The sequence below is a fragment of the Miscanthus floridulus genome, chromosome 1 (genome assembly GCF_019320115.1).
Source record: "Miscanthus floridulus cultivar M001 chromosome 1, ASM1932011v1, whole genome shotgun sequence".
Taxonomy (NCBI): domain Eukaryota; kingdom Viridiplantae; phylum Streptophyta; class Magnoliopsida; order Poales; family Poaceae; genus Miscanthus; species Miscanthus floridulus.
In genome coordinates this window covers 135,996,195-136,023,960 of record NC_089580.1, presented here as the reverse complement: position 1 = coordinate 136,023,960, position 27,766 = coordinate 135,996,195, and the positions used below count along the sequence as shown (strand labels likewise).

Here is a 27,766-nt window from a genome sequence, read left to right as displayed (position 1 = left end):
TTCATCCTAATAGACACTTTCACATGAGACCCACCCGTCATTCTCTATCTTAGCTATGCGTGCTGCTCCTCCGGGGAGACCGCACCACTTGATGGAGCCCAGGCGATGGGCAACGGGAAGAGGGCGACCATCGGGAGCACGCAAATGCATTGGGTGTTAGGCGCCCCACGACGGTCATCGATCGGTAGGAGGCTACGCATCTCAACGGGTGTTGGGACCCGACACATTGCACATCAGGCCACTAGGAGGAATCACGCCTCTGGCCATCTAGATGAGGTTGCATGCCAAGCGTCCTCTAGCTACTCGGAAGGAGTTTACACCGAGGTAGCACGTCAGGAGTCCTCTAGCCGTCGAGGAGGAACGCCTCCAGCCATCGAGGAGGAGATCACCACCCGCCGAGGAGAAGGCCACGCGTGGGCATCCTTTGGTTGTCGGGGAGGATCGCCTCCAGCCGCCACCACGCGTCAGGGAGGTGCCCAGACGGAGGTGCGTCAGGCTCGAGTGAGCCGGTTTCAGATGGAGCGGGGAGGTAAAAGTTGAAACCGAAAAGTAGGGGTCTCCTAGAGGGTCCCTCGGAATAAGGGCCTAAAGGGTGAATTTGAGGGGTACTTTTGAAAGTATGAGAAGAGGCATGTTACACCTATGTTTTCCACCTGAGCTCTCAAATTTTTGTTTAGAGGCTTGTTTGAAGGTCCTGCTGGAGTTGCTCTAACAGGGGAGGGGAGAAGGGAGAGTGGATGGATCCAGGGAGGGTAAGAGAGAGAGAGTGTGTGTGTGAGGGAGATAGGAGTAAGACTAAAGCCTAAGTGAGAGAGGAGATAAGGATAATGATGATGAGGAGGATGTGACAGCTACAACCGGCTATAATCTCTTCTCTACACCTAAAAGACTCTAACATCATCATCTATCCAGTGATACTAAAACTCGGTCCTTGCTCACACGCCCACGTCTAATACGAATCATCATTCATTCGAAGCTCACGTGTTCCTGTCCTACCTAGTTTCGATACTAAAACCGGATCTACATGGCCGTGTCTAATACGAAGTCCCCGAAACTCACGCGTACGCGTCCGATTATTGAGGATTATGGTCCCACTGCAACACAAGGGCATATATCTACTACTCTCTCCATCCTAAATTATAAGTTAATTTTAACTTTCTTGAGAGTCAAAGCATCTCAAGTTGGACCAAATTTATATAATAAAGTAATAAAATTATGATACCAAATAAGTATTGATAGATTCTTCATCTACATACTCTAAGCTAAACCCCACTAGATGATTTTTCTCTTCATGCAAGGTGTCCATATCATTTCCCACTAAGTGACCCAACCAGATGTTCTATCTCTTCATGCAAGGTGCCCATACTATTCTCCACTAAGTCCATGTCATCCCTTATTAATTACAAAAAAAAAATATCCACGCCATCTCTATCATGTGCAATACTTTTAATCTTTAGTCTACTAACATGCAGGTCATATACATACGCTATTTATTTCATCATCTATTCCTCTATAACATAATCACATATTCTATTGGTTTTTTTTCTATTAGCTTACCGATTTTTTACCAGATATGATACAATAAAATAACATGCAAGTCAAATTCATATATATATATACATAGTATACAGAATACCATATAGTAATGCTATGTATATAACAGATTTATTTTTTAGAAAAATCTCGCGGCAACGCGCGGGGTATGCTTCTAATTAACTATATTTTCATAATATAACTATTTGATGTAATAAATCTTTGAAATTCTTTCTATAATTTTGGTCAATCTTAAGATGTTTCGATTCTTCAAGAAAGTTGGAATGATTTATAATTTGGAATGGAGGGGGTAATTAAAAAACGTTTAAGGCATGGATCGGAGTCTGACTAGCACCACACAAATGAAATGATGGGGGGTCCGCCGGTCGGTCGGTGCTTCTCTGGTCGACCACCTTGTCCTAGCTAGCAGCTATCCTATTCGACTCGTCAATCGCCACACCACACACTGGCCGGTGGTCGTCGTGACCTTGCCGACGACGATGATATGCATGCTGATGGCAGTGGTGGATCGGAGTCGAAGTCGATCGAGAGCCCGGCCGCATGCAGCGTGCCTAACGACCTACGTAGCTGTAGGCTGGGGTCGGCGTCTCACTCTTCACAGAGCATTATGTACGGTTTGACGCGCTTGCTTGCATGCACATTGCGCTTCACGACGAATAGCTAGCTCACAAATGCACACACACACTGCATGTGATCGATCGAGTGCCGCCGACCATGCAAAGCACTAGTGTCATCATATCATAACATATATGGATGCATCACGGTCAGATCATATGCATGTGTGGACTCCTACTATCTATCCAAAGTTCCAAACATATGTAAGCACCAATCAGCAGACTCGTGGCTCTACCCTAGCCACGGTCCTGCCTTAACGCTGGATCACTTCTTTCAGTTCAGATATTTGAAACATGCATGTCCCTGTCCAGCATGCCACCACAAAATAAAGCATTCATCTATCCATCACCATCCATCTCGCTCATTCGTCCCTTTCACTAACCAGGGGGCCGGGCTTTTGTGTGTTGCCAACTTGGCGCACGACTGAGCAATCTAGTCACACAACAGCTTCCCTGAGACCGAAAGAGCATGAAAAAGGCAGTACCATACATGAACATCTGGTTCCACTATCTCCCAACTAGGCCGTGTCAACTTTGGCCACTGTTTCCTCTCTAGTACATAGCACCAGCCAGCATACAATGCCTGGTTGACTGGTTCAGAGTAAACAAGCTAAGGATAAAATCTAGTGTATATATAGTGCGATATACATATGTGATGAGGTTCTTGGTCCCGATCTTCATGACGTAGGATCCGATCTTGATAACTAGCTGAAGATCAACCGATAACTTGCTGCAAGCAGTGATAACTAGTGCAACCCGACGACACGCACAAGGAGCCAACCACCGTCTCTATACGGCAGCCTGAACTAAAGATTCACCCAACCACACTCTCAAAGAAACCAACCTACGCAACCTGAAATCAATGAACCAGGAGCACGGATTGGGTGCCGATGCCGATGACGCGGCCGCTTCTGTAATCTCCACGAAGGAAAACACAAGAGCAAAGGGGTAGAGATCTCTCTCTGGATTTTGTTAGCACACAGCTGAACAAAGGGGTTGTATTCTCATTATCAAAAGTCTTCGTCTGCTTGGGAGCACATGGATATTTATACAAGAAACAACTCTCCTAGATAGGTATGAAAATGAAATGGAAATGAAAAGATAGAGTATGTGAAAAGGCTTTCACGAAATGGATTTCCAAGGGTCTTCACGCGGCTGTCAGTTTCCAGAGCAGTCTCCACTAAAAGAGTTGTAACTCCCTAGTGGGAAGTCGAAATGATGAGCCGTTTGTTGGTGCGAAAGTAGACTCACTAAGCTTTCCATCCATGTGCAGCATGCATCACAAAACATTGTAGATTGGTACAATTTTGCATGGGAAGTTGTACCAACATTCTGTCCCGGGAAGACTTGTTGACCTTCTGAGCAGTCTTCACTAATCTGGACGTATCTCATTACCTGGAAATCCAAAATTCTTGAAACTGGTACCCTTGGAAACTAGACGTGATAAGCTTTCCAAAATGTCCTCACGCACCCTCGTAACTTTTGGGAATCAAAAGTTATGGCTATTTCTTTCTGAGGTCCGATCGTCCATGCTACTTTTCCGACGGAGCTATTTTGTAGCATCGTGTCTTCCATGTCTTCATGCGCATACCTGAGCAGCATCAAGATAGAACATTTAGGTAGTATAGCATTCTTAGAAGTGTTGAAATTATAATCAGTTAGAAATGAATTCACCTGCTCTTGTAGTTTCTTGGCACGACTTCGTGTAAGTGGCCCTTGATTTGTATCCTTAATGTTGGATGGTGAATGATTGATACTTGAGCTAGCATGTACCGTTGGAATGTTCTCGTCAACATGTGTCCCTCTAGCACAATCTTCTCTACACATCATTTCCATTAGAAGCAAAGAGCCTTCTCTACACATCATTTCCATAGAAAAATCCAGAGCACCACCCCATGGTAGAATAACTTGACCAGATTATTATGAGAAAACAGAAGCATGCATTAAACGATTTTTTCTTGATGAACTAACCTACTGCTTGAGATAGTGCCATTTTTTATTCATAAAACAAGACGATGGTTACAAACCCAAGGGCAAAAGGGAAAAATGTACAGCAAGAAATGGAGGAGAGAAACACCTACACAAGGCCTTATTTGGATTCACATGTATTCATCTAAAGTTCTAAACACATGTGTGTTGTAGTGGGTTGAGATGGAATTTAGTTTAAATTGCATCACAACCTACTTCAATGCACATGGATTCAAGTGGATACATGTGCATCCAAACAAGCCCCAAGGTGTGTTTTGTCCCTGCTAGTGCCCAAATTCTCATTTCGTCTTTAATCTTCTCCAAGATAAAAGGTGACCGAGATAGAGTTCTGTCTATTGTAAATCTCTCCTATTCCGTTCCTCCAAAGTTTCCCGAGCCACCAGGAGTATCAATGTCAGAACACCCTTTTGGGGGCACAAGGAGTATGGGCCAACAACTTTGTCCACCACTCATGACGGGTTTTGTACATTCATCCCATTACTAGTGAAAATTTAGATGTGTTTACTTTGAGGAACTATCTTATTCTAGATAAGGGGGTGCATCATGAGACTATTACCCAAATTTCGTAGAATGACTCAATTCCTCAAACTAGTACTACTTATTAACTTGTGAGAGGTACGAGGTGACGATGCATCAACTCATTCCATCACTTCTACAACACGGATTCTATGAGATAGGTCCTCTAATTAACTACACCACCTCTAAAAATGGTGAGATGGGCTCTAGACAAATGCACACCTATGTTAATAATTTACAAAGGCAAACATCCTAAGGAGACCACCTCTGTTAATCGATTATTTAAAGAGATGGTAGTATTAGGAAGACCGCCTCTGTTAATCGACTAATAGAGATAGACTCCTTAGCATGTCCATCTCTGAAAATAGCTACTAAGAGAGGTGACACTCTTAAGAGGCCTACCTCTAAAGATAGTTGCATAATTGTTGTTGCTTCTTAGCATAAGCAGAAAAGCCCGCAAGCGCACAGAAGTACCGTTGTATCACTTCACTCGGTGGTATTCAGGGTATCGTATTTCTATGAGGAACGGAGGTGTAAGTAGTCTCTTGGCTAGTTTACCCAAGAGAACAAGAGGAAGGATTGGGTAGTGAGGTTCTTTCAATGATTAGAGATCCTAAGAAAGGTAACTTTGCTACTACAGACTTGCTTCGGGCACCGGTGAATGCTTGGTCTGCCAACCGTAGCCGGCCTACAACTCTATGTCGTATCCAAACGTGGGGGATTACAAAGGATGGACATGCCTATCACCACCTATTGCCTACCCCTCAACCAGAGGATACGAGACCAGGAACTTCTGTCTTTATCAGGAGTCCTCTACTAGAGTATTCACCCTAGGGACAAACAATGAACCTGTAAGTTTGTAAGAACAAAGATAACTTTCTTAAGAACTCATAATCAAAAGATGAACACAAACGTCTTACTCCAAGTAGCAAGACAATCATAGAGGTACAAGTGTAGAGGAGGAAGCCGACAAGTCCAACACTCCATCCTCCCGATGTACAAGGCTTGCCGAGTATAAGAAGTAGAGGGAACCGCTACTTCGCTATTCCTCTCACTCTTTCCTCACTCACTCCCTACTCTAGTCTAGCTAGAAGCTAATGGAAATGTAGGTGCTCTTGCTCTTCTTCTCCAAGTGTATGATGATTTGAAATGTGAGGAGGGGGTCTTCTTATATAGCCTTGAGTATGACAGTTTGGTGAGGTATTTTTGGTAAGCACCCATGCAACCGTCCTTGGGGTCATTAATTGCACCGCCTCCTAAAGAGTGGGCCCAAGAGGTGGCAAGGGGGGTGCAGCCACACCTAGGGTGCGCCCGCACCGCCTTCGCAAGTGGGCTCTTGGGTGGACCTAGACCCCTGCCATGCTGGTGTTCTGCCCAGAAATGGAGTTGGATGGGCTATCTTGGGCTTTGCTTTATGTTTTGCTTGAATACACCTTCTCTACTGTGCATTTTAGTGTGTTTTCACGTGTTGCCTCTGCAAAACATCTGTGTACCAAAACTCATGGAGAATGTTAGTTAAAAGCCCTATTCCTAAGTTTTGGTTTTCATATTTGTTAATTTTGTTTAAATGTTGTTGGTATAAATACGAGTTAAGCAATGTCAACAAGCTCCCCCACACTTAGTCCTTTGCTTGTCCTCGAGTAAAGCTCTAAATACTAAGCGGGTTTGTCTTCTTGATTTGAAAATCTGCATATAGGTTATTCCAAGCTTCACCTGAACCTGTGAACTTCCAAGTGTCTACCAAAATATCTTGGGTAATTGAAAAATGGAATAGCTTGGATTCTAATCTTCTCACTTTATTCATGCTTAGAAACTTGGGTTTTGTATGATTTTGAAAATAGAAAGATAACTTTTGTTCCTTGAAAGATTCTCTTAAGTCATTCAGATTTGTAAGTGGTTCCTTTCCAAGGCATATTTTGAAATTTTGCCTCTCTTTGATCATCCTACTTCTAAAATCTTATATGGAGCTTTGGGTAGTGATGAAAGTTTTTGAGGCATGCTTACCTTGCATATATTGTAAAGTCAAATCCTAGACCTCACCGGAGAGAAGTATCATACCCTTAGATCAAAATAGTGCAAGTGTGTGGAATTTTTTTGGTGGAACTATACTCCTCTATTTGATATGATCTCTTTTCTAGCTTTTTATTTTGAGACATGGCTAGCTTATTTTCTCTATGAGCCTCCATGTGCTCATCATTCATCATTTTTTAAAATGCTTTTGGGACCTTCATGTGTCCCTCTCTTTTTTTATATACTTTGGGACCTTCACGTGTCCCATTCTTTCTTTTTCAATACTTTTCTACATAGCCTTTCTGTCTCTTAATGCTAGAAAGATCATAATTTAGAGCATGGGGTATTTATTAGGCTAGTGATGGAAAGATGTTTTAGTGTATTCCCAGCGTAGGAATAGCTGATTATTTGTGGCGTGTACATGAGTTTTGATCTTGGGAGCATGAAACATCTCTCAACAGGGGGTCACAAAACTTGACCAAACTCAACACAAAGTAAGAGGCATATATGTGGAAGGTCTTGTCATGTATGATCATATATGGACTTGGTAGGTATTTGAATGTCATTCAAGGAACATGCTATTTTGAATTTTGTTTTGTAAAATAAACACCAAGTACTTTGCAAGAATGAGCAAGTGTCATATCATCCTACTATCTCTCATTCATCAATTACTTAGATAAAATGGGTTCCCTATGATAAGTGTTCACAAGTTTTTAAGAATATTAGCAAGGAATAAAAAGTATGCAAACTCTTTAATCATAGGAAGACATGGAGATGGAGCATTTTATTTTTAGTTTATTAAAAAATTGTTCATTTTAAAGCTTCTATTAAATGTGGAATGAGAGAGTGAAAGTTGCACAAACCGAGTTTGAATTTGGCCATCTTTTGTGCAACTGAGTTCGAGGTGAGCGTGGTGCCTCCCCCACACTTGTTTTCTTTCCTGTTTTATTTAAACAAAAAGAACAAGAAAACAAGTGCAACAAATATTTCTAATAATAAAATCTTTATTCAATTATCAAATGATAGGCGCATTACATGATGAAGTTCAAACATGATTGGAATGAAAATCTTGAAAGATAAAGATGTGCCTAATTATTTTGGCGGGAGTGGCCTAGAAAGGCTGATTTAGAGCATGCTCTACTCCCACCGCCTTTGCCACCCCTAGCAACCATTTCTCCAAAGCCACAGCGAAGCTCATTGATCTCATCACTGAGGTCTTTGATCTTCACTAGACTCTCGATGAGACGATCGTTAGCCTTTCTAATGCTTGCGCGTAGGCTTTTGTTGCTAGCACTAAGTGAGGCGAGCATAGGTCCTTTTGATGGCTGCTCACTATCACTATTGCTGAAGAATCAAATGGGCTGCCCTCTAATAGGAGGCTTCACCATCCTTTTGAACCTAAGAGGTGCATCCGAGGATTGTGTCGTCTCTTTTCCTGACGGGGTAGGCTTGCGTACCGGTTCTTTAGCAGGCTTGTGCATGAGCGCCTTCCCATACCCTCCATCGGGTTTGTGTAGTCCTACCACTGTTGGAGAGACTAGGCCTAGCGGTATGCATGGACGAGCTAGCGTGAGAGACCGTATTGCCCGAAGGTGTTACAAAAGAGTGTTTCTTTGATCGTCTAACTTCAGGTGCCTTTCGCTTGAGGCTGATGGCACCGGTGGTTGGTCATGTTGGCGCCGTCTTCTTCTCCTTGGCGCTACCAAGGGGTGCCTTGGAACGCGCCGTGGACTTCAAGCTAGTGCCACCGCTCATAGCATAACTTGGTGGTGGCATGATAGCAAGCAGCGCTTTGGTGATCAACCGTGCTTCTTCCCTCACATAGGAGCTCTCAGGCACTAAGTCGATGGACACTAGCACTCCTTCAAGGTCCTAGGTTGAGCTAGAGGCCATGTACAAAGTGAGGGTGTGGCTAGCCATGCTAAGCTTAGGCTTGAGAGAGCTTTGTGGAGGGAGAGAAGAAAGCTTTGAAGCTTGGTGTGAAGAGAGGGAGAGGCTTGGGGTGGTTTAAATAGGAGCTCAGGCCTCTATCGTGAAGGAAACAAATAGAGAACTGCCATGGCCATGATTCACAGAGGATCAAAGAGATGTGGATGAAGATTGGGGGCCAGCGGAGCCACGGGTGGTGTGGCCGCACCATGGGTGCGCCCGCACCCCTAGCTCCTCCCCCTGGCCTGAGGTTTCATCTAGATGCTCATGCATGTATGTGGATTCAATGGATGCTGGTGCTTGGATTTGATTCAGCAAGATCAGCGAGTGATATTGTGGGATGCACATGATCATGGTGAATCAAAAGAAAATTCATTTTGCAAAAAATCACATGATTGTGTAATAATGAATGGATACTCATGTGATCAGAAAAAATCAAGCAAGAACAAGCAAGGATCATGGTTTGTCTAGTGAGGGTAAAAAAGTCATTTAGCCATGATGTCTTGCTTAGGAAGTTAAACAACATTTTTATATTTTTAATAAATGAAAGAATATGCTAGAATAAATATTTTTTGTTATTATTTTTAATTTTTCATAAGTTTTGAATGAATTTATCAAAAGCAATTAAATCTATTCTATCTATTTCTAAGTGTTATAAGAAGGCTCTAGGAAAACTTTTAAACATTGACCGTTAACTTTGAAAATGTTACCGTCATCGTCTTGGATGGTGATCGCGCCATGTGGTGAAGTGTTGATGACGGTATACAGTCGTTGCCATTTGCTTCTTAGTTTTCCTTCACCGAAGAGTTTGACTTGGGAGTTGAATAGTAGAACCTTGTCTCCCTCCTTGAACTCTTTTTGTTGGATTTCAGTGATCATGCCATCTCTTAGTTCTTTCTTTGTAGAGCTTGGCACTATGGTACGCCTTCTCTCGCCATTCTTCTAGCTTGGCAATTTGTTTTTGTCTATTTTTGCCGCCTAACTTCACATCCATGTTTTAGCTTTTTATAGCCCAGTGAGCTCGATGTTCAAGCTCAACTGGTAGATGGAACTCTTTCCATAAATAAGATGGAACGGCGACTTGCCAATGGGAGTTTTATAAGTTGTCATGTATGCCCAAAGTGCATAAGGTAGCTTATCTTTCCATCCTTTTCCCATTGCATTGGCCATTTTCTGCAGGATATTTTTGATCTATTTATTTGAAGTTTCTGCTTGGCCACTTGTTTGAGGGTGGTATGGGGTGGCAATATTGTGCTTGGCCCCAAGCTCCCTCGGGAAGGCTCTGAAGGTTTTGTCGATGAAGTGAGATCCCCCATCGCTTATCACCATTCGCGGTGTTCCAAAGCAAGGGAAGATCACTTCATGGAACATCTTCCTAGTGTGCCTGGCGTTAGCAGCTCTGCATGGTAATGCTTCCACCCATTTTAACTCGTAGTCAACGGCGATAAGGATGTACTCGCTGTCATGGGACTTTTGGAATGGCCCCATGAAGTCAATGCCCTAGACATCGAAGATCTCCACTTGCAGGTTGTAGTGGAGGGGCATTGCATTGCGAGCAGTGATGCCACCTTGCAACTAGCATTTCCGACACCTTCGGATGAATTCCTTGGTGTCTTCGTACATCGTTGGCCAGAAGAATCCACACTGCTAGATTTTAGCTTGTGTGCGGAATACTCCGTAGTGGCCTCCGTACAGTGCTGCATGGCATTTTTCAATGATTTGCAAACCTTTTGCCATTGGTACACACCTCCTCAACAGGGCGTCAGAGCATACCCTGTATAGGTATGGGTCATCCCAAAGGTGACACCTGCTTTATGCTTGCAGCTTTCTTTTGTTTTTGACCGGCGGTACATATCCTAAAACCATGAAGCTCACGATGTTTGCGTACCATGGGTTTGTGTCTGTCACCTTTAGTAGCATGTCTTCGCATAGGAAGTCATTTATTGGCAGTTCCTGCATGTTAGTGACTTGCAAACATGATAGATGATCGGCAACAGTGTTCTCTACTCCCTTTTTATCTTTTATCTCAAGGTCAAATTCTTGAAGTAAGAGAACCCATCTTATTAATCTAGGTTTAGCGTCTTTCTTAGTGAGCAAAAATTTAAGTATAGCATGATCAGTAAAAACGATAACTTTTGCACCCACTAAGTAAGACCTAAACTTATCGATAGCAAAAATGACTTCTAAGAGCTCTTTTTCTGTGGTAGTTTAATTAAGCTATGCTCCTGTCAGCGTTTTGCTAGTTTATGTGATTGCATGATGCTTCTTATCTTTGGTTTGGCCAAGGACCGCACCAACAGCATAGTCACTAGCATCACACATGATCTCAAACGGCAGTGACCAATTAGGTGGTTGGATGATTGGCGTTGAGATGAGTGCTTTCTTAAGAGTGTGGAAAGTAGTTAAGCACTCATCGGTGAACTCAAAAGGTGCATCCTTAGCTAATAGGTTCATGAGGGGTCTAGCGATTTGTGAGAAATCTTTGATAAATCGCCTATAGAACCCTGCATGACCTAGAAAGCTATGTATTCCCTTTACGTTCACGGGGGGGGGTAGTAGTTGCTCGATAACTTCAATCTTAGCCTTATCTACCTCAATCCCCCTCTTAGACACAAGGTGCTCGAGAACAATGCCCTCACGGACCATGAAGTGGCACTTTTCCCAGTTAAGTACCAGGTCCTTCTCTTGGCATATCTACAAGACTTTGTTTAGATTATCTAGACAGTGATCAAAGGTTTTGCCATAGACTGAAAAGTCATCCATGAGAACCTCCATAATTTCTTCTATCATGTCTGAGAAAATAGACATCATGCACCATTGAAATAAAGCGGGCGCATTACATAACCCGAACGACATTCTACGATAAGCGTATGTTCCATACGGGCATGTAAAAGTCATGTTGCTCTGATCATCTGGGTGGATGGGAATCTGATGATACCCCGAATACCCATCGAGAAAATAGAAGAAAGAATGCTTCGCCAACTGCTCTAACATTTCATCAATGAAAGGCAGTGGGAAGTGCTCTTTCTTTATTGTCGCGTTGAGTTTCCGGTAATCAATACACATTCTCCACCCCATGACGGTTCGCTGTGGGATTAACTCATTTTTATTATTTTCAATGATCATCATTCCTCCTTTATTTGAAACCACTTGGACAGGACTAACCCAGTTGCTATGTGGTACGAGATAAATTATCTTGGCGTGAAGAAGTTTGAGGACTTCCTGCTTCATGACTTCCCGTATCTCATTGTTGAGCCTACGCCGAGGCTCTTGAGTTGGTGTACTCAAAGGGTCTATCGAAATGCGATGGATACAGAGAGTCAGGCTAATCCCCTTGAGATCTTGCAAGGAATACCCGAAGATTAACCTATGTTTTTCTAAGATGGCGATGAGTTTGGGCGTCTTCTCATCAGAAAGCGTATCGCTAATGATTATAGGAGTTTCTTTGTCGCCATTCAGGAAAGCATAACGTAGGCCAGCGGGTAGGGGTTTTAGCTCATCCGGAGGTCATGCCGGTACTTCCTCTTGGGGAAGATCAATGGCTTCTCCTAAATTGTCCTCTTCTTCTATGAAGAGTTTCGCATCCTTTTCTAAGGATGACTCAGGAGAATCAAAAGGTACAACCGACATACTTCCTTGGGTAGGTCAGAATGGGGGAGAGATTCTGCCACCGAGTTTTTGGCTCGGGTGATAGGAATGGAAAAAGTGTCTCTCCCTAACTTTACGTCCAAATCCCCTACTTTTGGTAGATCGAGGAAGAGTTTTTCTAGGGGATGCCCTATTAAGATATCAAAATCCTGGATGTCGAAGACGTGGAAGTCTAGGGGGACTTCATTGTCATTACGATAAAGTGAAATGTTATGAACAATCCCTAGTCCTTCTAGTCTAATATGTGGTGTAATTCTATAGGTTTTGATTGTCAGAGTGATGGTGTCATCGCTAAAATAGGTGTGAGCAAAAGACGTGAACATGAGGTTAGCTCCGACTGTAGGATTGTAGAGGACATCCACCAAGGTTCTACTGATTGACCATCGGATGGTGGAGGAAGGGGTGCGTATCTAAATTTCTTCAGATGAAAGCTCCACTTCTTCTACCCATTCGGAACTCATGATAGCTATCAACTCCTTGACGGATTTTCTGAGAAATTCTTCGAAAAAGTCATCCTCAAAATATGGAAGGTCTGAAGGTTGGAAACCTTCCTCTGGATCTTTTGGTTTGGGTGAGGGTCTCTTTATGGGTTCTAAAGGTTCAGTCTCAGTCGAAGATACTTTCTCATGTTTTAGCTCGGGTTCTACACGGAGGGGTTCTAGCGGGGGAGTGTTCTCTAGAATGCGGTCTAGGAGGGCTTCTCCTTCTATCGTGGTTTTATGGGTAAACGAACTTCCGGCAGCTATATCAAGCTGTAGGGCAAATTCCTTGCTAAGCCCTAACCAGAAATGTTGTAAAAGCACATGGTTAGGAATAGACAAGTCTGGGCTAGATCTTATTAAAATTGTGAATCTGTCCCAGGCTGCACCTATGGTTTCCTTCTCTTTTTGTTGGAAGCTGAGGATCTCTTGTTGTAGGGCAGCAATTCAGGATATAGGAAAGAACGCAAGACAGAATCTGTTCCTTAGTTCTTCCCAATCGCCAGCTACCTTCCCTACGTTATGGGGGTACCATTGTTTCACCCTTTCATCAAGTGAGAAGGGAAACAACTTCCACCGAAGTGTTTCTTGTGACATGCCTGAGATAGTCAGGCAAGCACAGAGCTGCTCAAACTCCCTTAGGTGGTGGTAGGGGTTTTCATAATCTAACCCAAGAAGGTCTGTTCCCGATCCATGGCTATGAAGCCAGGGCAGAGTTCGTAACTAGAAGCTATGATTGGCTTCGATGATTGTGGTGGTTCAATGAACTCACCCTTGGGAGCAGAAAGGTTTAGAATGGTAGGTTGCTCCATTAGAAAAGAGTAAAAAGAAAAGAAAGGTAAAAACAAATGATACGCAGGCAAACTAGGTGCGAAGGCTAAAATGACAACCGTTCCCCGGCAACGGCGCCAGAAATGCTTGTTGGTGCTTCTTAGCGTAAGCAGAAAAGTCCGCAAGCGCACGAAAGTCCCATTGTAGCACTTCACCCGGTGGTATTCAGGATATCGTATTTCCATGAGGAACGGAGGTGTAAGTAGTCTCTTGGCTAGTTTACCTAGGAGAACAAGAGGAAGGATAACTTGGGTAGTGAGGTTCTTCCAAAGATTAGAGATCTTAAGAAAAGGTAACTTTGCTACTACGGACTTGCTTTGGGCACCGGTGAACGCTTGGTCTGCTAAGCATAGCCGGCCTACAACTCTACGCCATTTCCGAACATAGGGATTATGAAGGACGGACATGGCTGTCACCACCTACCGCCTACCCCTCAACCGAAGGATACGAGGCAACCGAAGGTGACTTCTAGCTTAGACACCATGTCTACGCTATCAATCACTACTCTAGCATTGGCCAGGAACTTCCGTCTTTATCATGAGTCCTCTACTAGAGTATTCACCCTAGGGACGAACGAAGAACCCGCAAGCTTGTAAGAACAAAGATAACTTTCTTAAGAACCCATAATCAAAAGATGAACACGAACGTCTTACTCCAAGTAGCAAGACGATCGTAGAGGTACAAGTGTAGAGGAGGAAGCCAACAAATCCGGCACTCCGTCCACCTGATGTACAAGGCTTGCCGAGTACAAGAAGTAGAGGGAACCGCTACTCCGCTATTCATCACTCTTTCCTCACTCACTCCCTACTCTAGTCTAGCTAGAAGCTAATGGAAATGTAGGTGCTCTTGCTCTTCTTCTCCAAGTGTATGATGATTTGAAATGTGAGGAGGGGGTCTTCTTGTATAGCCTTGAGTATGACGGTTTGGTGAGGTATTTTTGGTAAGCACCCATGCAACCGTCCTTAGGGGCATTAATTGCACCGCCTCCTAAAGAGTGGACCCGAGAGGCAGCAAGGGGGGGTGCGGCCACACCTAGGGTGCGCCCGCACCCTGGTTGGCGCCTCCCCACACCGTCTTCGCTAGGTGGGCCCTTGGGTGGACCTGGACCCCTGCCACACTGGTGTTCTGCCCAGAAATGGAGTTGGATGGGCTATCTTGGGCTTTGCTTTGTGTTTTGCTTGAATACGCCTTCTCTATTGCGCATTTTAGTGTGTTTTCACGTGTTGCCTCTGCAAAACATCTGTGTACCAAAACTCATGGAGAATGTTAGTTAAAAGCCCTATTCCTAAGTTTTGGTTTTCATTTTTGTTAATTTTGTTTAAATGTTGGCGGTATAAATACGAGTTAAGCTTCACCAACAATTATTCATAACTTTTTTCTTACAAGTCGGATGAAGATGAATTCACAACAAAATTGTAGATGCGATGTACAATTTTGTAGTTGGTATGTTTTATTTGAAACTATTTAGAGTCTATAAAAGTTGTTTTAACTTCTTGGATTTTGAAATTTAATTGTAATTTTCAAACAATCTTGGATGTTGACATTGTCAATACCAAAGTTGCAGTTCTCTTTACAATCTACAACTTTGTAGTTGATTAGTTGTTTATTAGAAATCGTTTAGAGTTCCAAATATGTGTTTTAAGTTCTTAGATTTTGAAATTCAAAATTTGAAATTTCCAAACGACCCTGAATGTTCACATGGATAGTACCAAAAATGTAGTGTTCAGCCCAATCTACAAGTTTACAGTTGATAATTTTTTTTATTTGAAGTTTTATTTTATTATTTTTATATTTTGAGTTTCAAATTTTTAAAAATTTTAAACTATCTCGTATAGAGACATCATATACTAAAGTTGTATTGCTTGACAAGCTTTAAAACTTTCTAGTTGAAACTTTTTTTTTCATTTGAGATCATATAGTGACTAAAATATTCAATACAAGGCTACTTAATACAGTAAGATATCATCCTATATATACTCATAAATAAGTGTGTGGCAATGAGGTGTTGTCTAAGTTGAAGGTCATGGGTTTGAATACTAATAAACACTTGTTTTTGTTTTTTTCCTAGAAATCATTTTTAAATCGATGTACTTATAGCAAAAATATCCGCCTCTAGAAACAAAAAAGTTAAGAGTGAAAAGATGATAAACTACTTCATTCCTCAAACCAAACACTCGGCCTGATGTAATCCCCATATCTCAAAATAATGTTGTTTTGGATACCAACCTACCAATCTTATCACTACATTACTATTTACTACTCCCTCCTGTCCTGACGTATAAGGGATTAGAGATCCAAGCGATTTTTAGGAAAAATAAGGAGCTTGGCAAAATACCACCTTGTATTTCACTAATTAGGATGGAGGGTGTAGTTCAGTTACTTTCCTTAGTTATCAGATGACGCCAAGTTTAAAAGGAATCTCAGTATTTTCTAAAAAAAAAACAGAAGAGAGAGGTGTTTGAGAACCCAAAATACATTATATTTTGGTAAATTTTAAACTTGGATCTCTTATATTTTAGAACGGAGGGAGTATTATATAAAATATATGAAAATTATAGCAAGGTGAAACTACTTTATATTTAGTTCAATTGAAATATATGCAACAGATTTTGATGGTCAAAACTTAAATATCCTGACTACTCAAAACAACACTCCTTGCGTAGGAGAGAATTGCAACCAAACAACATCTGCACACCTTTTCAGTACCTTCGGCAGAAGTCCAAGAGAATTCGTACACATATTACTGTTGGCATTGTTTTCCTAACTCTGTTACACATATTACTGTTGGCATCGTTTTCCTAACTCTGTTACTTCGTTTGTTCGGTCGCTTTCAGTCTGGTCGCTTTCAGTCTGGTTAGGTTTGTTCAGTCGCTTTCACCTGTTTGTTTATATACGACCGTGGATTATAAGTTAAAATAGTATTTTTCTTCTACACCAAACTAGTTCGTAGTAAATAATCTAAAAACGTTTACGACGAAACGAACAGGCTGTTTGTCTGCCAACCGTGATGGTTGTTATTATTTCTACCATTGTCATGGTAGGGTACACAATCGGTTCGAAAATTGTACAAATGGTACGGTTATCACTCGACTGCAAACGTGGTTTGTGCTGGTAATCATATCATAATGAACAGATTTGTTTATTTGTCATTAACGCTAAATCCGGCCAGCATAATAATAGAGGCTATAGATCGTCCAAGCAGCACAAGGCCAAGATATACAACAAAGGGAGATCTAAACAGCAAGATCAGCTAGTAGGTTGCATTGGCGCGACCGATTAGATGCTCGTTTTTTATCTGAAACATCCATGAACGCTTCTTAGAAACAGAAAGACCTTTCGGAGAGATGCACAACAGGGTGTCTTAGGATTGGCAAGACTACCTAGAGTGTTGATAAATCACGTCGAGAAAAGTGCTGAAAAGTCGAGAAAAGATAGGGTTTGGAGGTAAAAAAGTGTTGCTACATCTATCGCAAAAGAAGTTTTGCACCTTAGGTTTCAATTCTATCAACTAATCTATTAAGTTAGACTAGAAAGGTAAAGCACACAACCAAAGGAATGCAAGTAATGTGGAAGCGTAAATGTGGTATAGAAGGAAAACTCCCCTTTACGACGATATTTTTTCCGAGGTATCGAGAAGCTCACGCTTCCCCTAATCCTCATTGGAGCCCCTCGCAAGGGCCAAGCTCCCATTTGAATAACTCTATAGATAGCCCATGGTCCTTCCCCACATGCAGTGTGCCTCCGTGTGGTCTTCTCTCAGGTCGCTCCCTGCTGTCTTCACTATCAAATTTTTGGCCAAATCGTCGTGGATCACTCATTCCCGGACTACAACCTAGATGGCTTGTCCACACATCGAAGGGTCTTGCAAGACTACAAAGCACCTAGAGTAGAAGAGATGGTGCACGCAAGCATGGAAGGTATGGAGGTGTGCAAACCTCATTAAACACTAAGCCTAAGCCTAGAGAAAGTGCCAAAACAACCTTTAACTAGATTAAGCACTTCACAAAGCACTCTCACTAATCATCTAATATTTATCAAAGCACTTTTGGTGTCTCAAGCATAAATGGATGAGCCTCAACTCTCCACACACTTTCCTTGACTCTAGTACATCTTTCTTAGACATTTGGAGGGGTATAAATAGCCCCAACACCAAAAACTAGTTGTTACTAGCCGTTCAACAGCTTATCTGTGAGCACCGGAGCTTTCCTGTGATCACCTTTACTTCTGGTGTTTACTGGGGTTCTGTCATCAGAGCTTCCTTGTGTGCACCAGAGCTTTTTCCGCTAGTAGTTCAGTTTTTAGCACGATATGCTTTCGTGTTTTGGGCATAACTCTTTGCTACGAACTTGATTTTAATAATCTTGGACTTCATATAAAGCTAAAGAAGTGTTGTACAACTTTGAACTCATCCCATGACAATTTGAGTTCTGATAAGAACTGAAAAGTCACCATAGTTCAGCATGAGAGATTTTCGTTGCTCTTTTTTTAGCACGACGCAATTTCGTATTTTGGGCGTAACTTGTTATGATCTTGGACTTCTTCGAAAGCTAACGAAGCGCTCTACACCTTTTAGCTGATTTCAAATCAGTTTGAGCAGATCCAAAATCATACAAGATCAATTCATTCATCTTTGTCTCGGCTTTGATCTTTCAAATACTTTTGTTGTCTTGCGTGCTTTTCATGTCTTCTATGGTCTTTAACACTTTTATTTGAACTTCATTTGAGGTGTTGATTACTTTGATCTTCAATATAGCGAACCAAAGTCCATCCCTGCATCTATAGAACTAAAACCCTCTATACTAGCAAATAATGTTAGTCTCATTGACCATGTTATCATACAATCACCAAAATACGACTCCTGCTAGGCAGTGGCGTAGCTAGGATTTGTAGCTATGGTGGTCCATTGTCTAAATTTTTTTACCACTATGAATTTAACATATACATACACAAGTATATTAAAACGCAATTAATGATAAAAAGGACATACATAGTTCACAAAATAGATGAGTATAACTTTCTTAACATAGAAATGAAATATTACATACCCATAATATTTGAAGAACAATATGTTTCAATATCACCACTCCTCTTCGATCATGTTTCAACAATTCTGCAAAAGAATTATATAATGTTTCAATATATCAAACCAATAATCCAATACTGCAAAAAATCATATATTGAAATAAAATATTTCAGTGTTGTTGCACTTGCAGAAAAAAATCAGTTTTGCGTACGGACCTTGGTTGGGCCGAGCGCAGGGTGGTCCACGGCCCACAGGGACCACCCTGTAGCTTCGCCCCTGCTGCTAGGTGTCATTTTCCTTGCAATTATTATTCTAAGAAACTATGGAGAGGTAAAGGAAGTACTTGGCTAGAGGCTTGGATGTAGAGAAGACCAGCGTGGGCGTGCAAACTAAGTTGGAGACCCAAAGCAAGTTTGATTCCACCTTGGACTCAATTAAGGAGCAGCCCACAGTAAAATTGTGGCTCACATCACATATAGACTTCGTTTTACATTCTACATGTGCATGGAAAGCTAAGAAGATAAAATTTCCATTATATGGCACTAGCCCTATGTCCAAAGTTCTTAAAAGTCCGCGAGAATCGTCAAAACAAGTGGGTGTATAAAATCTTTTAGGGTGCTATGTCACTGTCTTTTGGACCATCTATCACATCAGATTCCATTAGGGACACGTCAGGGATCCTTGTCCGATCCTATGACCACACATTCAATAGCCATCGCCCCAAGTTAGGGTTTGAATTTTACTTAGATTAATCTATCATTGAATAGTTCCGCTATTCATTGGATTGTAAGAACCCAACTTTGAGTGCTTAATCTATTTCAGCAAATTCGGTTGAGTTCTTTCTTATTCTTGTTTGTGTTCTTCGATTAACAGGCAAGGATTAGTCGCCATGGAGAGGTCAACTAGGCGGTGCAAGGTTAATAACCAAAGGTGCGCTGCGATTGCATCGTTTAGATCTTGTTGTGGTTGGAGGCTGAATAGTATGCCAATTCTCCACCAATTTCCACACGATGGAAGATCGGGCACCCCGTCTCCATCAGCCGTAGCCACCAAATGGCCCCTAATAGCTTTTATTAGTCCATGATTATACTAAATAGAATTCTTTTGTTACAACAGCATTCTTCTACTTACGGGAATTTGTTTTTCTAGCTTTATTAGTGAGCTTGAGAGTCACATGCTGGTGTAGTGGTGTCGACATGGCCATATTCAGACACTGCAATGCAATGATTAGCCGCCTAGACGGGCGGACAAAAAGGATGAGATTCTTACTCTACTCTTTGATCCATTAAAAGCTCTCGTTTTCGGGCTACATGACATTTGATCTGCAATTCCGGATGTACCGGTGCCGCGCATTCCTCGGCCATGCCCTCTCAGCCTCACGTCCAGCATTCCAGCACCACCACCACGACATATATGCATCCCCCCTCGACCCTTCTGGCCTTCTCCATCGCCTTTATAAGCCTACTGATCTAACTCTACTAGCACGTCTACGTAGCCAACAGCCCGACCGCCGCAATGCATTATTCCACCATCCTCATCTAGCACATCATCAGGCAGCTCATGATGATGCAGAGCCGGCGGCGGGAGCACGGCAGCTCCGGAGAGCTCGACGTGTTCGGGGCGACGAGTTACTTTGCCAGCCTGCCGCCGGCGCCTGACGAGGACTGTCGTCGTCCCAGCAGTGCAACAGAGCCGTCTGCCGACCGGCTGTACTTCCAAGCTAAGGTGGTGCAGCGTGACACGACGACGGTGACGATGGAGGACAACAGTTTGCGCGGTACACATCAGCAGCAGCTTGCTGGGTTGCATGGTCACGCAGAGCGCCACGCCACCAATAAGCAGCTGCAGGTAGTAGCCGCCAAGCGGCTGCCTTCAACAGGTAAGAGCAAGCTCGCCGCCCTCTTGAGCTCCATGGTGTCGCCGTCGCCGTCGCCGAGAACTAGCTTTCGCAAGGAGAACAAGAAGCAGGAGGCCCCATCGTCGACGACTAGGTTGCGGCAGGCGGAGGTGGCATCAGCAGCAGGCGGCGAGAAAGAGACTGCCAATAATACTTTCAAGGCGGCGGCGAACTCCCCGTCGCCGTCCTCGCGCGAGAGCAGCATGCAGCTGCAAGGTCTGTTCGGCGCGCACGACGATGACGACGAGCTTGATCTGGGCGTGGCGACGGGGGACAGGAGGCTGCAGGGCATCACGGTCGTGAGGGGCATCGGCGGCGACGAGGAGAGGTGGGTAGTGAGGTGCGTGCCCGGCGGCGGCGCTTGGGACGACGAGGAGCACCGTCAGAAGATGCTCGATGTCGACGCAGCAGAATCGGCATCAAGTGAGCAGCAGAACATCAAGGACGAGCTGGTTGAGGTTGAGCAATTGCAAGGAGATGATGCTGCTGCTGCTGGTGGTGGTAATATTAACCCTGCTCACGGCTGGGACAGCGATTCGAGCTCTGATCTCTTCGATTTGGATCTTGAGTACAGATAGATGATGATGATGTCGTTGATCATCTCTGATTTCTTCCACCGCTTAAATTAATATAATATATATACTATAGGATCAGAAATATAATTAATCTACTAGTTAGTTGTCTACATATAATATCTATCTATCTATCTATTTATCTATGGCCCTGTTCGCTTCTCTTATAATCCGTTTTTTCAGCTTTTTTTTAGCCGAAACAGTATTTTTCTCTCACAACAAATCAACCGGAACAATGTTTCGACTTGTTTTTTCAGCGAAGCGAACGGGGCTATCTATATGTTGTTATTGATCAAGCCTAATAATATAAGCTAGCTAGCGTGTGAATGAACTACTTATATACGTTCTGTTCATGTTCACACACTTTGCGCGCCTTTTGTTTTGTCACTCAAATATGATGAATTAATTAAGCGTGTGTGTACGGGGCCATTTGGCGAGCTCCAGTTTCATCTTCTCCAAAAAAAAAAAAAGAATCACTCCTAACCAGCTAAACGCTCAAAATACCAACGGATTCAGATGAGGATCATGAGATAATCACTTCTCCATTTACACGAGGTGCTAGGAGCTTATATTTTGGTGGACATCAGTGGAGCATCAATTCTCGTCGGATCCTCACCCTGCTCCATCTTAGGAATACAATAAAATCACTAATACAGAGATGGGCTTTACTCCCGGTGGGGAACCCCCTCTAGTCCCGGTTCCCCACCCGGGAGTAAGCATCCGGGACTAAAGGGTCTACCTTTAGTCCCGGGTCAGAAACCAATCGGGACTAAAGGTCCTCCCAGCTTTAAAAAAATAATGCCTCCCATCGTTGCGTCCCGTGAGATTCGAACCCAAGACCTCATGCATTGCCTCGCGCGTAGCTTACCACCCCACCTACACAACACATTTAACAATGGATGGGATGCTTCCCTTTTGAACTAACCCATCAGGGAACCTTTAGTCCCGGTGCGTAACACCAACCGGGACTAAAGGTCTACCTTTAGTCCCGGTTGGTGTTACCAACCGGGACTAAAGGTTTGAGGACTTTTAGCCATTGGGCAGGGACCTTTAGTCCCGGTTGGAGACACCAACCGGGACTAAAGGTCTCTCTAGTCCCGGGCGCAAAAAATACCGGAACTAGAGTCCATTTTTGCCTCGGATAAAAGGTCTGTTTTCTACTAGTGAATCACTCCATAATAAAATCACGGAGCAGAGCTAAAGAATCAGAGAGTGAACCTCTCTTAAATATTTGGGTGCCTACGTATATAGCCCACTGCACAGCATGCATGCAATAAATAATTGAGTAGCTCAAGAAATGAACAATATTCTTTGAGTGTACAGTTAGTTACTTATTGTGGATCGGACCTAGCTGCGTACTACGTATATACTGTTGCAAGTAGCTAGTTCGTGTTTGCCTTATTGCTTGTGTACATGTATGCATATGTAGCTGGCTGCATGCATGTCCTGTGCACAAAATATAGGTAGATACATGTACAGGAGCAGCTCTAAAAAAAGCTTTGTGATGATATTGCAAAGACTGTATATCGATCGAAGACATGAAAAGCTTGGGTGGTGTTGGTGTTGGCGACGGCAAAAGGAATCAAGCGTGTGGCCCATGTAATAATGTGTTTATGTGCAGTGTGTACGTACGTGTACGTGGAGCATGACGTCTGTTGTAGGGACGCCAATGCAAAGTTTCTCTGCTGGACAATCTTATCCCTTGCTTGCAATCTAGCTGTACCTGTCCGTGCCCATCTACAAGCGCTGTCGCTGGGCTGTGTTAAATGAGTGTCTCCTTCGCTTCGTACCACACGCCTATTACATACACACTGGACACGTGCATCAATCGCTCCATCAATGCGCGATGATCGGCTGTGGCTACATACGCCCGGATGCGCTCATATAGATCCAGACCACCCCGCTGCCGAATCCTTCAGCCAAGCCAACGACAGCTAGCTAGGTTGCAAGAAGCATGGAGGACGCGGCGACAGAACTGGAGGCTCCGTCGAGGAGGTGCTCCACCAAGAGGAAGGCTGGGAACAGGGCCGGATCGGTCTGGCGGCCGCCAGACATCCCCGCCGGCGACCTCTCCCCCGTCGTGGCCTCTCGACTGCTCTCCCACGTCGCGGTATCAACTGCTCTCCCCCGTCGTAGGCTCGACTCTTCCCTATGGCGAACCCTCGCCCGTCGCGCGGGCTCGATTGCTCTCCCCTATCGCGTACTCGCGTAGTCTCGACTGCTCTACCTGTGCGGCCATGGTTCTGCGTGTATTTGACGGAGGTAGACGACGATGGTTCATGAGGACGTGCGAGTGAACCTGGTGACGAAGAAGGGGAAGATTTTTCTGGCATTGGGCCACATCCCGGCCCTGTAGTGAGTCGGGTCAGTGGAATTTATTTTGCCCTTTTACCATACCGCTTCCACTTAGGCTATCTGCAGCGAGCACCGCTAAACAGCCCTGCAGCACGTGGTGCCGTACTGCGCGCACCGTGCCTGCAAACGGCTCTGCAGCACGCGCGCTTGCCTTGCCCACCGCTACTTTCAGCGTACCGGCCGCACAGCACGCTAAATACTGTAGCAGAAAGAGAAAGAGTTGGTGAGAGAGAGAAAGGGAGAGGGAGGGGAATAAAATATGGAATAGTGGGTATAGAGTATGGAATAGAGATAATATGGGTGCGGAAGAAATAGATATAGAGTAGAGAATCTCGATGACTAGGATATAATATTTTTTTTAAGTATGGAAATAAAGGTTGGCGAGTGCGAATAGCCTTGGTCTCATCTATTCAATTCTCCACTGTGCCATGGGCCACCACAGCCAATACGTGGATGATAGACTGTCTTTTCTTTTTTTTAATTAGCAGTGGGACCCATTCAAACACGAAAGGAGCATTTGCAGATGCTTTTGTAAGCATAATAAAAATAATATTAAATGATTTCGAACATTTACATGTGTAAACTAAAAGAGAAATGATTATTGGCTTAGCTTTTTTAGTTTCTAGAGAAGCTTTAGCTTTTTTAGTTTCTAGAGAAGCTATGTAAGAGCAACTCTAAGAGAACCTTTACATCCTTCCAAATTTATACAAATAGAGATTTAAGTGAAAAAAAAAACCTTCAACGGTCTTTTTAAATGGATCTATAAATATAGACATCCGCAATACGGATTTTTCACTAGTCAAAAATGGAGAGTGAAGGATGACTCTATAGAGTGTATACAACATACAGAAAAGCTATTAGAGGCTACAAAGATATAGCTATCTTTACTCCAATGGTTCTCCTAATGATGATTTAGAGAATAAATTTTATAAATAATCTTAGACCATGAAAATAATGGTTATTTATTTTTTTATTTTTAAGAAAAAATAAATGATAAAGATCATGAAACTACTTTGTATTTACTATGTAATTAGATTTGTAGGTTTTTCAATATGTTCGCCTGAGCAACAAGCAACGTGCGTCCATCATACGAGCGTGCAAAAATTCGTGACCCCGTGCAACGCACGGGCATATATCTAGTTAAAATTAAAAAATGTTGTGGGGTTTTTAACATGCCGCGAACCTAGGAGGATAGGGACCACCATTTATTTGCATTATTAATTTAGTACTATCTCTAGCACTACTGGAAACGTCAAATTTGCCGAGTGTTTTTATGTTTGCCGAGTATATTTTCTCGGGCACTAGACGAACAAGTTCTTTGCCGAGTGCTGCGCTAAAAACACTCGGCAAAAAAAACACACGGTAAAGAGGGGGTTTGCCGAGTGTCAAAAAAAACACTCGGCAAAGAGGAGGTTTGCCGAGTGTTTTATTTTTTGCACTCGGCAAAGAAATAAAATCTTTTTTCTGGGAAAGAATGACAAGAAAAAAATTAAAAAAAACTTTGCCGAGTGCCCTAGGACACTCGACAAAGGACAAAAATCCTAATTAATTCCCCCGCCCCTCCCCCTTCTTGATTCCCCTGCGGGCGCCACTCCCCTCCCTTCTTCCCCCGCCGGCGCCCCGGCCCTCCCCTCCCTTCTTCCCCCGCCGGCGTGAAGGGCCAAGGCGAGCTCTAGGCCGATGGATCCGCGGCGGGTGGTCCTCGCGACGGCGGCTGGCATTGGATCCGGCGAGGAGGGCCAAGGGGAGCTCCACGACGGCGGATCCGCGGCGGGTGGGCCTCGCGACGGCGGCATGCGTCGGATCCGGCTGCTGGGGCTCGGATCTGGCGTGGGTCAGAGGTAGGTCAGCTCTCCCCATCTCCCTCTCTTTTCCTCTCTTCATCTCCCTAACTCTCTCCCTCGCCGGTGATCAGATCCACGACGGATCCGGCGGTGGGCGGATCCGGCGGGGAGCGGCAGTGTGGAGGCAGCGGATCCGGTGGGGGAGATGCCCTCCGATGGCGGATCCGGCAGGGAGGAGCGCACCGGAGAGCGGCGTGGTGGTGGCCGGCGGCGGGGCGTGGTGGTGGTGGTAGTAGTGGCCGGCGACTGTGGTGGTGGTGGTGGTGGCGGCAGCGGCGGCGGCGGGGCGGCTTTGGTGGTGGTGACCGACGGCTGTGGTGGTGGTGGTGGTGGTGGCGGTGGCGTGATGGTGCCGCTGGCGACTTGTTTTTTTTCGAAAAATGTTTGCCGAGTGTTTTTTGGGACTTGGCATAGTCTTTGCCGAGTGCCTGACGTTTGACACTCGGCAAACAACTCTTTGCCGTTAAAACCTTTGCCGAGTGTCGTTTGCCGAGTGTAACACTCGGCAAACGATTTGCCGGGCACTCGGCAAAGCTCGTGTATCCCGTAGTGTAGTCCAATCAGAATTTCAAAGGTTTCTTCTCCCGCATCATCGTCTGAACATTCACACCTACAGGACAACTCGAGCCTGCAGCTTTCAGTGAGGACTGAGGAACAGGCGAACAGCTTCGTACGTATGTGTACTGCATAAAAGTTATGTATAAGAATTATGCATAAATTTCGACATCACTAGATTGAGTACTACAGATTCAACACGTGTTTAGAACGTCAACATATCGTGACATTACTGACATTTTATTGAAAATACGACATTTCAAATAAATATACGGTTTGATCCTGGCAGCTAAAATAGTACTAGACTATCTGTGGTTCCAAACATACATGATAATAGACCAACTATTATTAGCTAAAGAGCTGATAGCTATTAGTTTTATTAGTAGATTTGGGGCTGCTAATAATTGCTAATAGGTACCAACCACTTATTAGTAGCCTAGTAGGTAGATCCAATCAACCCATACTACCAATTGGCAACTATTAGCTACTTGACTAGTGATGCTAGTAGATCCAAACAAGTTCTAACAATACGGCAATATGTACTAGAGTAATTATATATAAATTGATGAAGAAAGATAAAAATACGGGTATGAATACTATATATATACCGCCTTTACATTTTCATTGGAATGAGTACTTCATCATATCAAATGACAAAGAGATGCTAAACTTTGTTTTTAGGCGTGGAGTATATATGTGAAGAGAAATTTTATAATGGTTGGAAAAATATGGATAATCCATCGCGTAAAATCAGACGATGCAAGAACATTAATTCCGTGCTTTTGCTAGTAACACTTTGGTGAAAAATATCCTCATTATTTATATCCTTTTTATTTTTTTAGTGATAAGGTTATGCAAAAGCCTATTTATTTTCTCGATGAAGATTTTGTTTCCATAGCAGTAGATTTCGGTTGACTGTCTTCAAATGTCCAGTATACAATTCTGATACCATAGAGACACAGAGTGTTCTTTTATGTTTTAAACGTTTATTTTTTGCTTCAGTTTACTGGTTCATGTCTTCCATACATGGAAAACATTATGACTACTAGTACATGGATTTATGTTTGCTGCTTATTGTTTCTCTGTTGAGGTGGATCTAGAGAAAGAAGTACTAGGGGGGCTCCTTCCCATCCCCTTCTATATATGCCCCAAGACTTGACTTGTGCCCTTGTGGCCTTTCAGGAGAATCTCTGACACCTGCTCTTTTCGTTGGTAGCTTTTCAGGAGGGTCAAATGACACAGGGTTCGCTTCACACAAGTACCAGAACTTAAACGCAGTTTCACCACAGGAAATCAGAACATAGGAACACAGATTGAATTCCTCGGTATTAATCAAAGTTTTCACAGCTACAAAATTGTAGGATACACAGGGGCTCTATGCTAGGGAACTCAAGCCCCCGCGCGCTCCGTCCTAGTGTTGGATTCACACCTGTCTATTTTATTATCTTGCTACATAAAACAATTCTACATAGATTGCGAAATTGCATTTGTAAACATCATACTTGTTGAGAAGAGAAAGAAAAATCAGCCATTATCGTTGTCGGCCCTGTTCGCTTATCTTATAATCCGTACTTTTCAGCTTGTTTTTTTCAGCCGGAACAGTGTTTTTCTCACAACAAATCAGCCGAAACAGTGTTTCAGCTTGTCATTGGTTGCTTGCATCACTTAGTTGGAAGCATGGTTTACAGTATGTGATATAGCTGATATTTGGTGTTTATCGGTGCCTCCAATAGCAGGGAAAAGGAATCATTTGTCAATATTTGTTTAAATTCATTTAAACTTTTTAATTCTTTTCAAATTTTATCCGATAGTTCGGATGTACTGTATATAATATATCGTGTTTATTGGTGACCCCTGATATTTTTTTCATCGATAACATAAACCCTGGTTTAGACGATGGCAGATCTTCCGTAGAAGTTTTCCGAGCCTTTTGTAAATTGAACTGATTTT

General features: G+C 43.3%; 1 protein-coding gene across 1 annotated transcript; it reads left to right on the top strand.

Moving 5' to 3' along the window:
* The first annotated feature begins 25,097 nt into the window (after positions 1-25,097).
* On the top strand, positions 25,098-26,865 carry LOC136463825 (uncharacterized). The gene is made up of 4 exons (XM_066462812.1): positions 25,098-25,251; positions 25,333-25,610; positions 25,878-25,935; positions 26,819-26,865. The coding sequence occupies exons 1-4, from the start codon at positions 25,098-25,100 to the stop codon at positions 26,863-26,865; spliced, it is 537 nt and encodes a 178-aa protein (XP_066318909.1).
* The last annotated feature ends 901 nt before the right edge of the window (positions 26,866-27,766 follow it).

What these genes read in the sequence shown, in the direction of transcription:
- LOC136463825 (XM_066462812.1), top strand. Translation starts at nt 25,098, where the DNA reads ATGGATCCGCGGCGGGTGGTCCTCGCGACGGCGGCTGGCATTGGATCC. An exon ending in GGGGCTCGGATCTGGCGTGG is followed by an intron (nt 25,252 to 25,332) that starts GTCAGAGGTAGG and finishes GCCGGTGATCAG; the next exon opens with ATCCACGACGGATCCGGCGG. An exon ending in GTGGTGGCGGTGGCGTGATG is followed by an intron (nt 25,611 to 25,877) that starts GTGCCGCTGGCG and finishes TCACACCTACAG; the next exon opens with GACAACTCGAGCCTGCAGCT.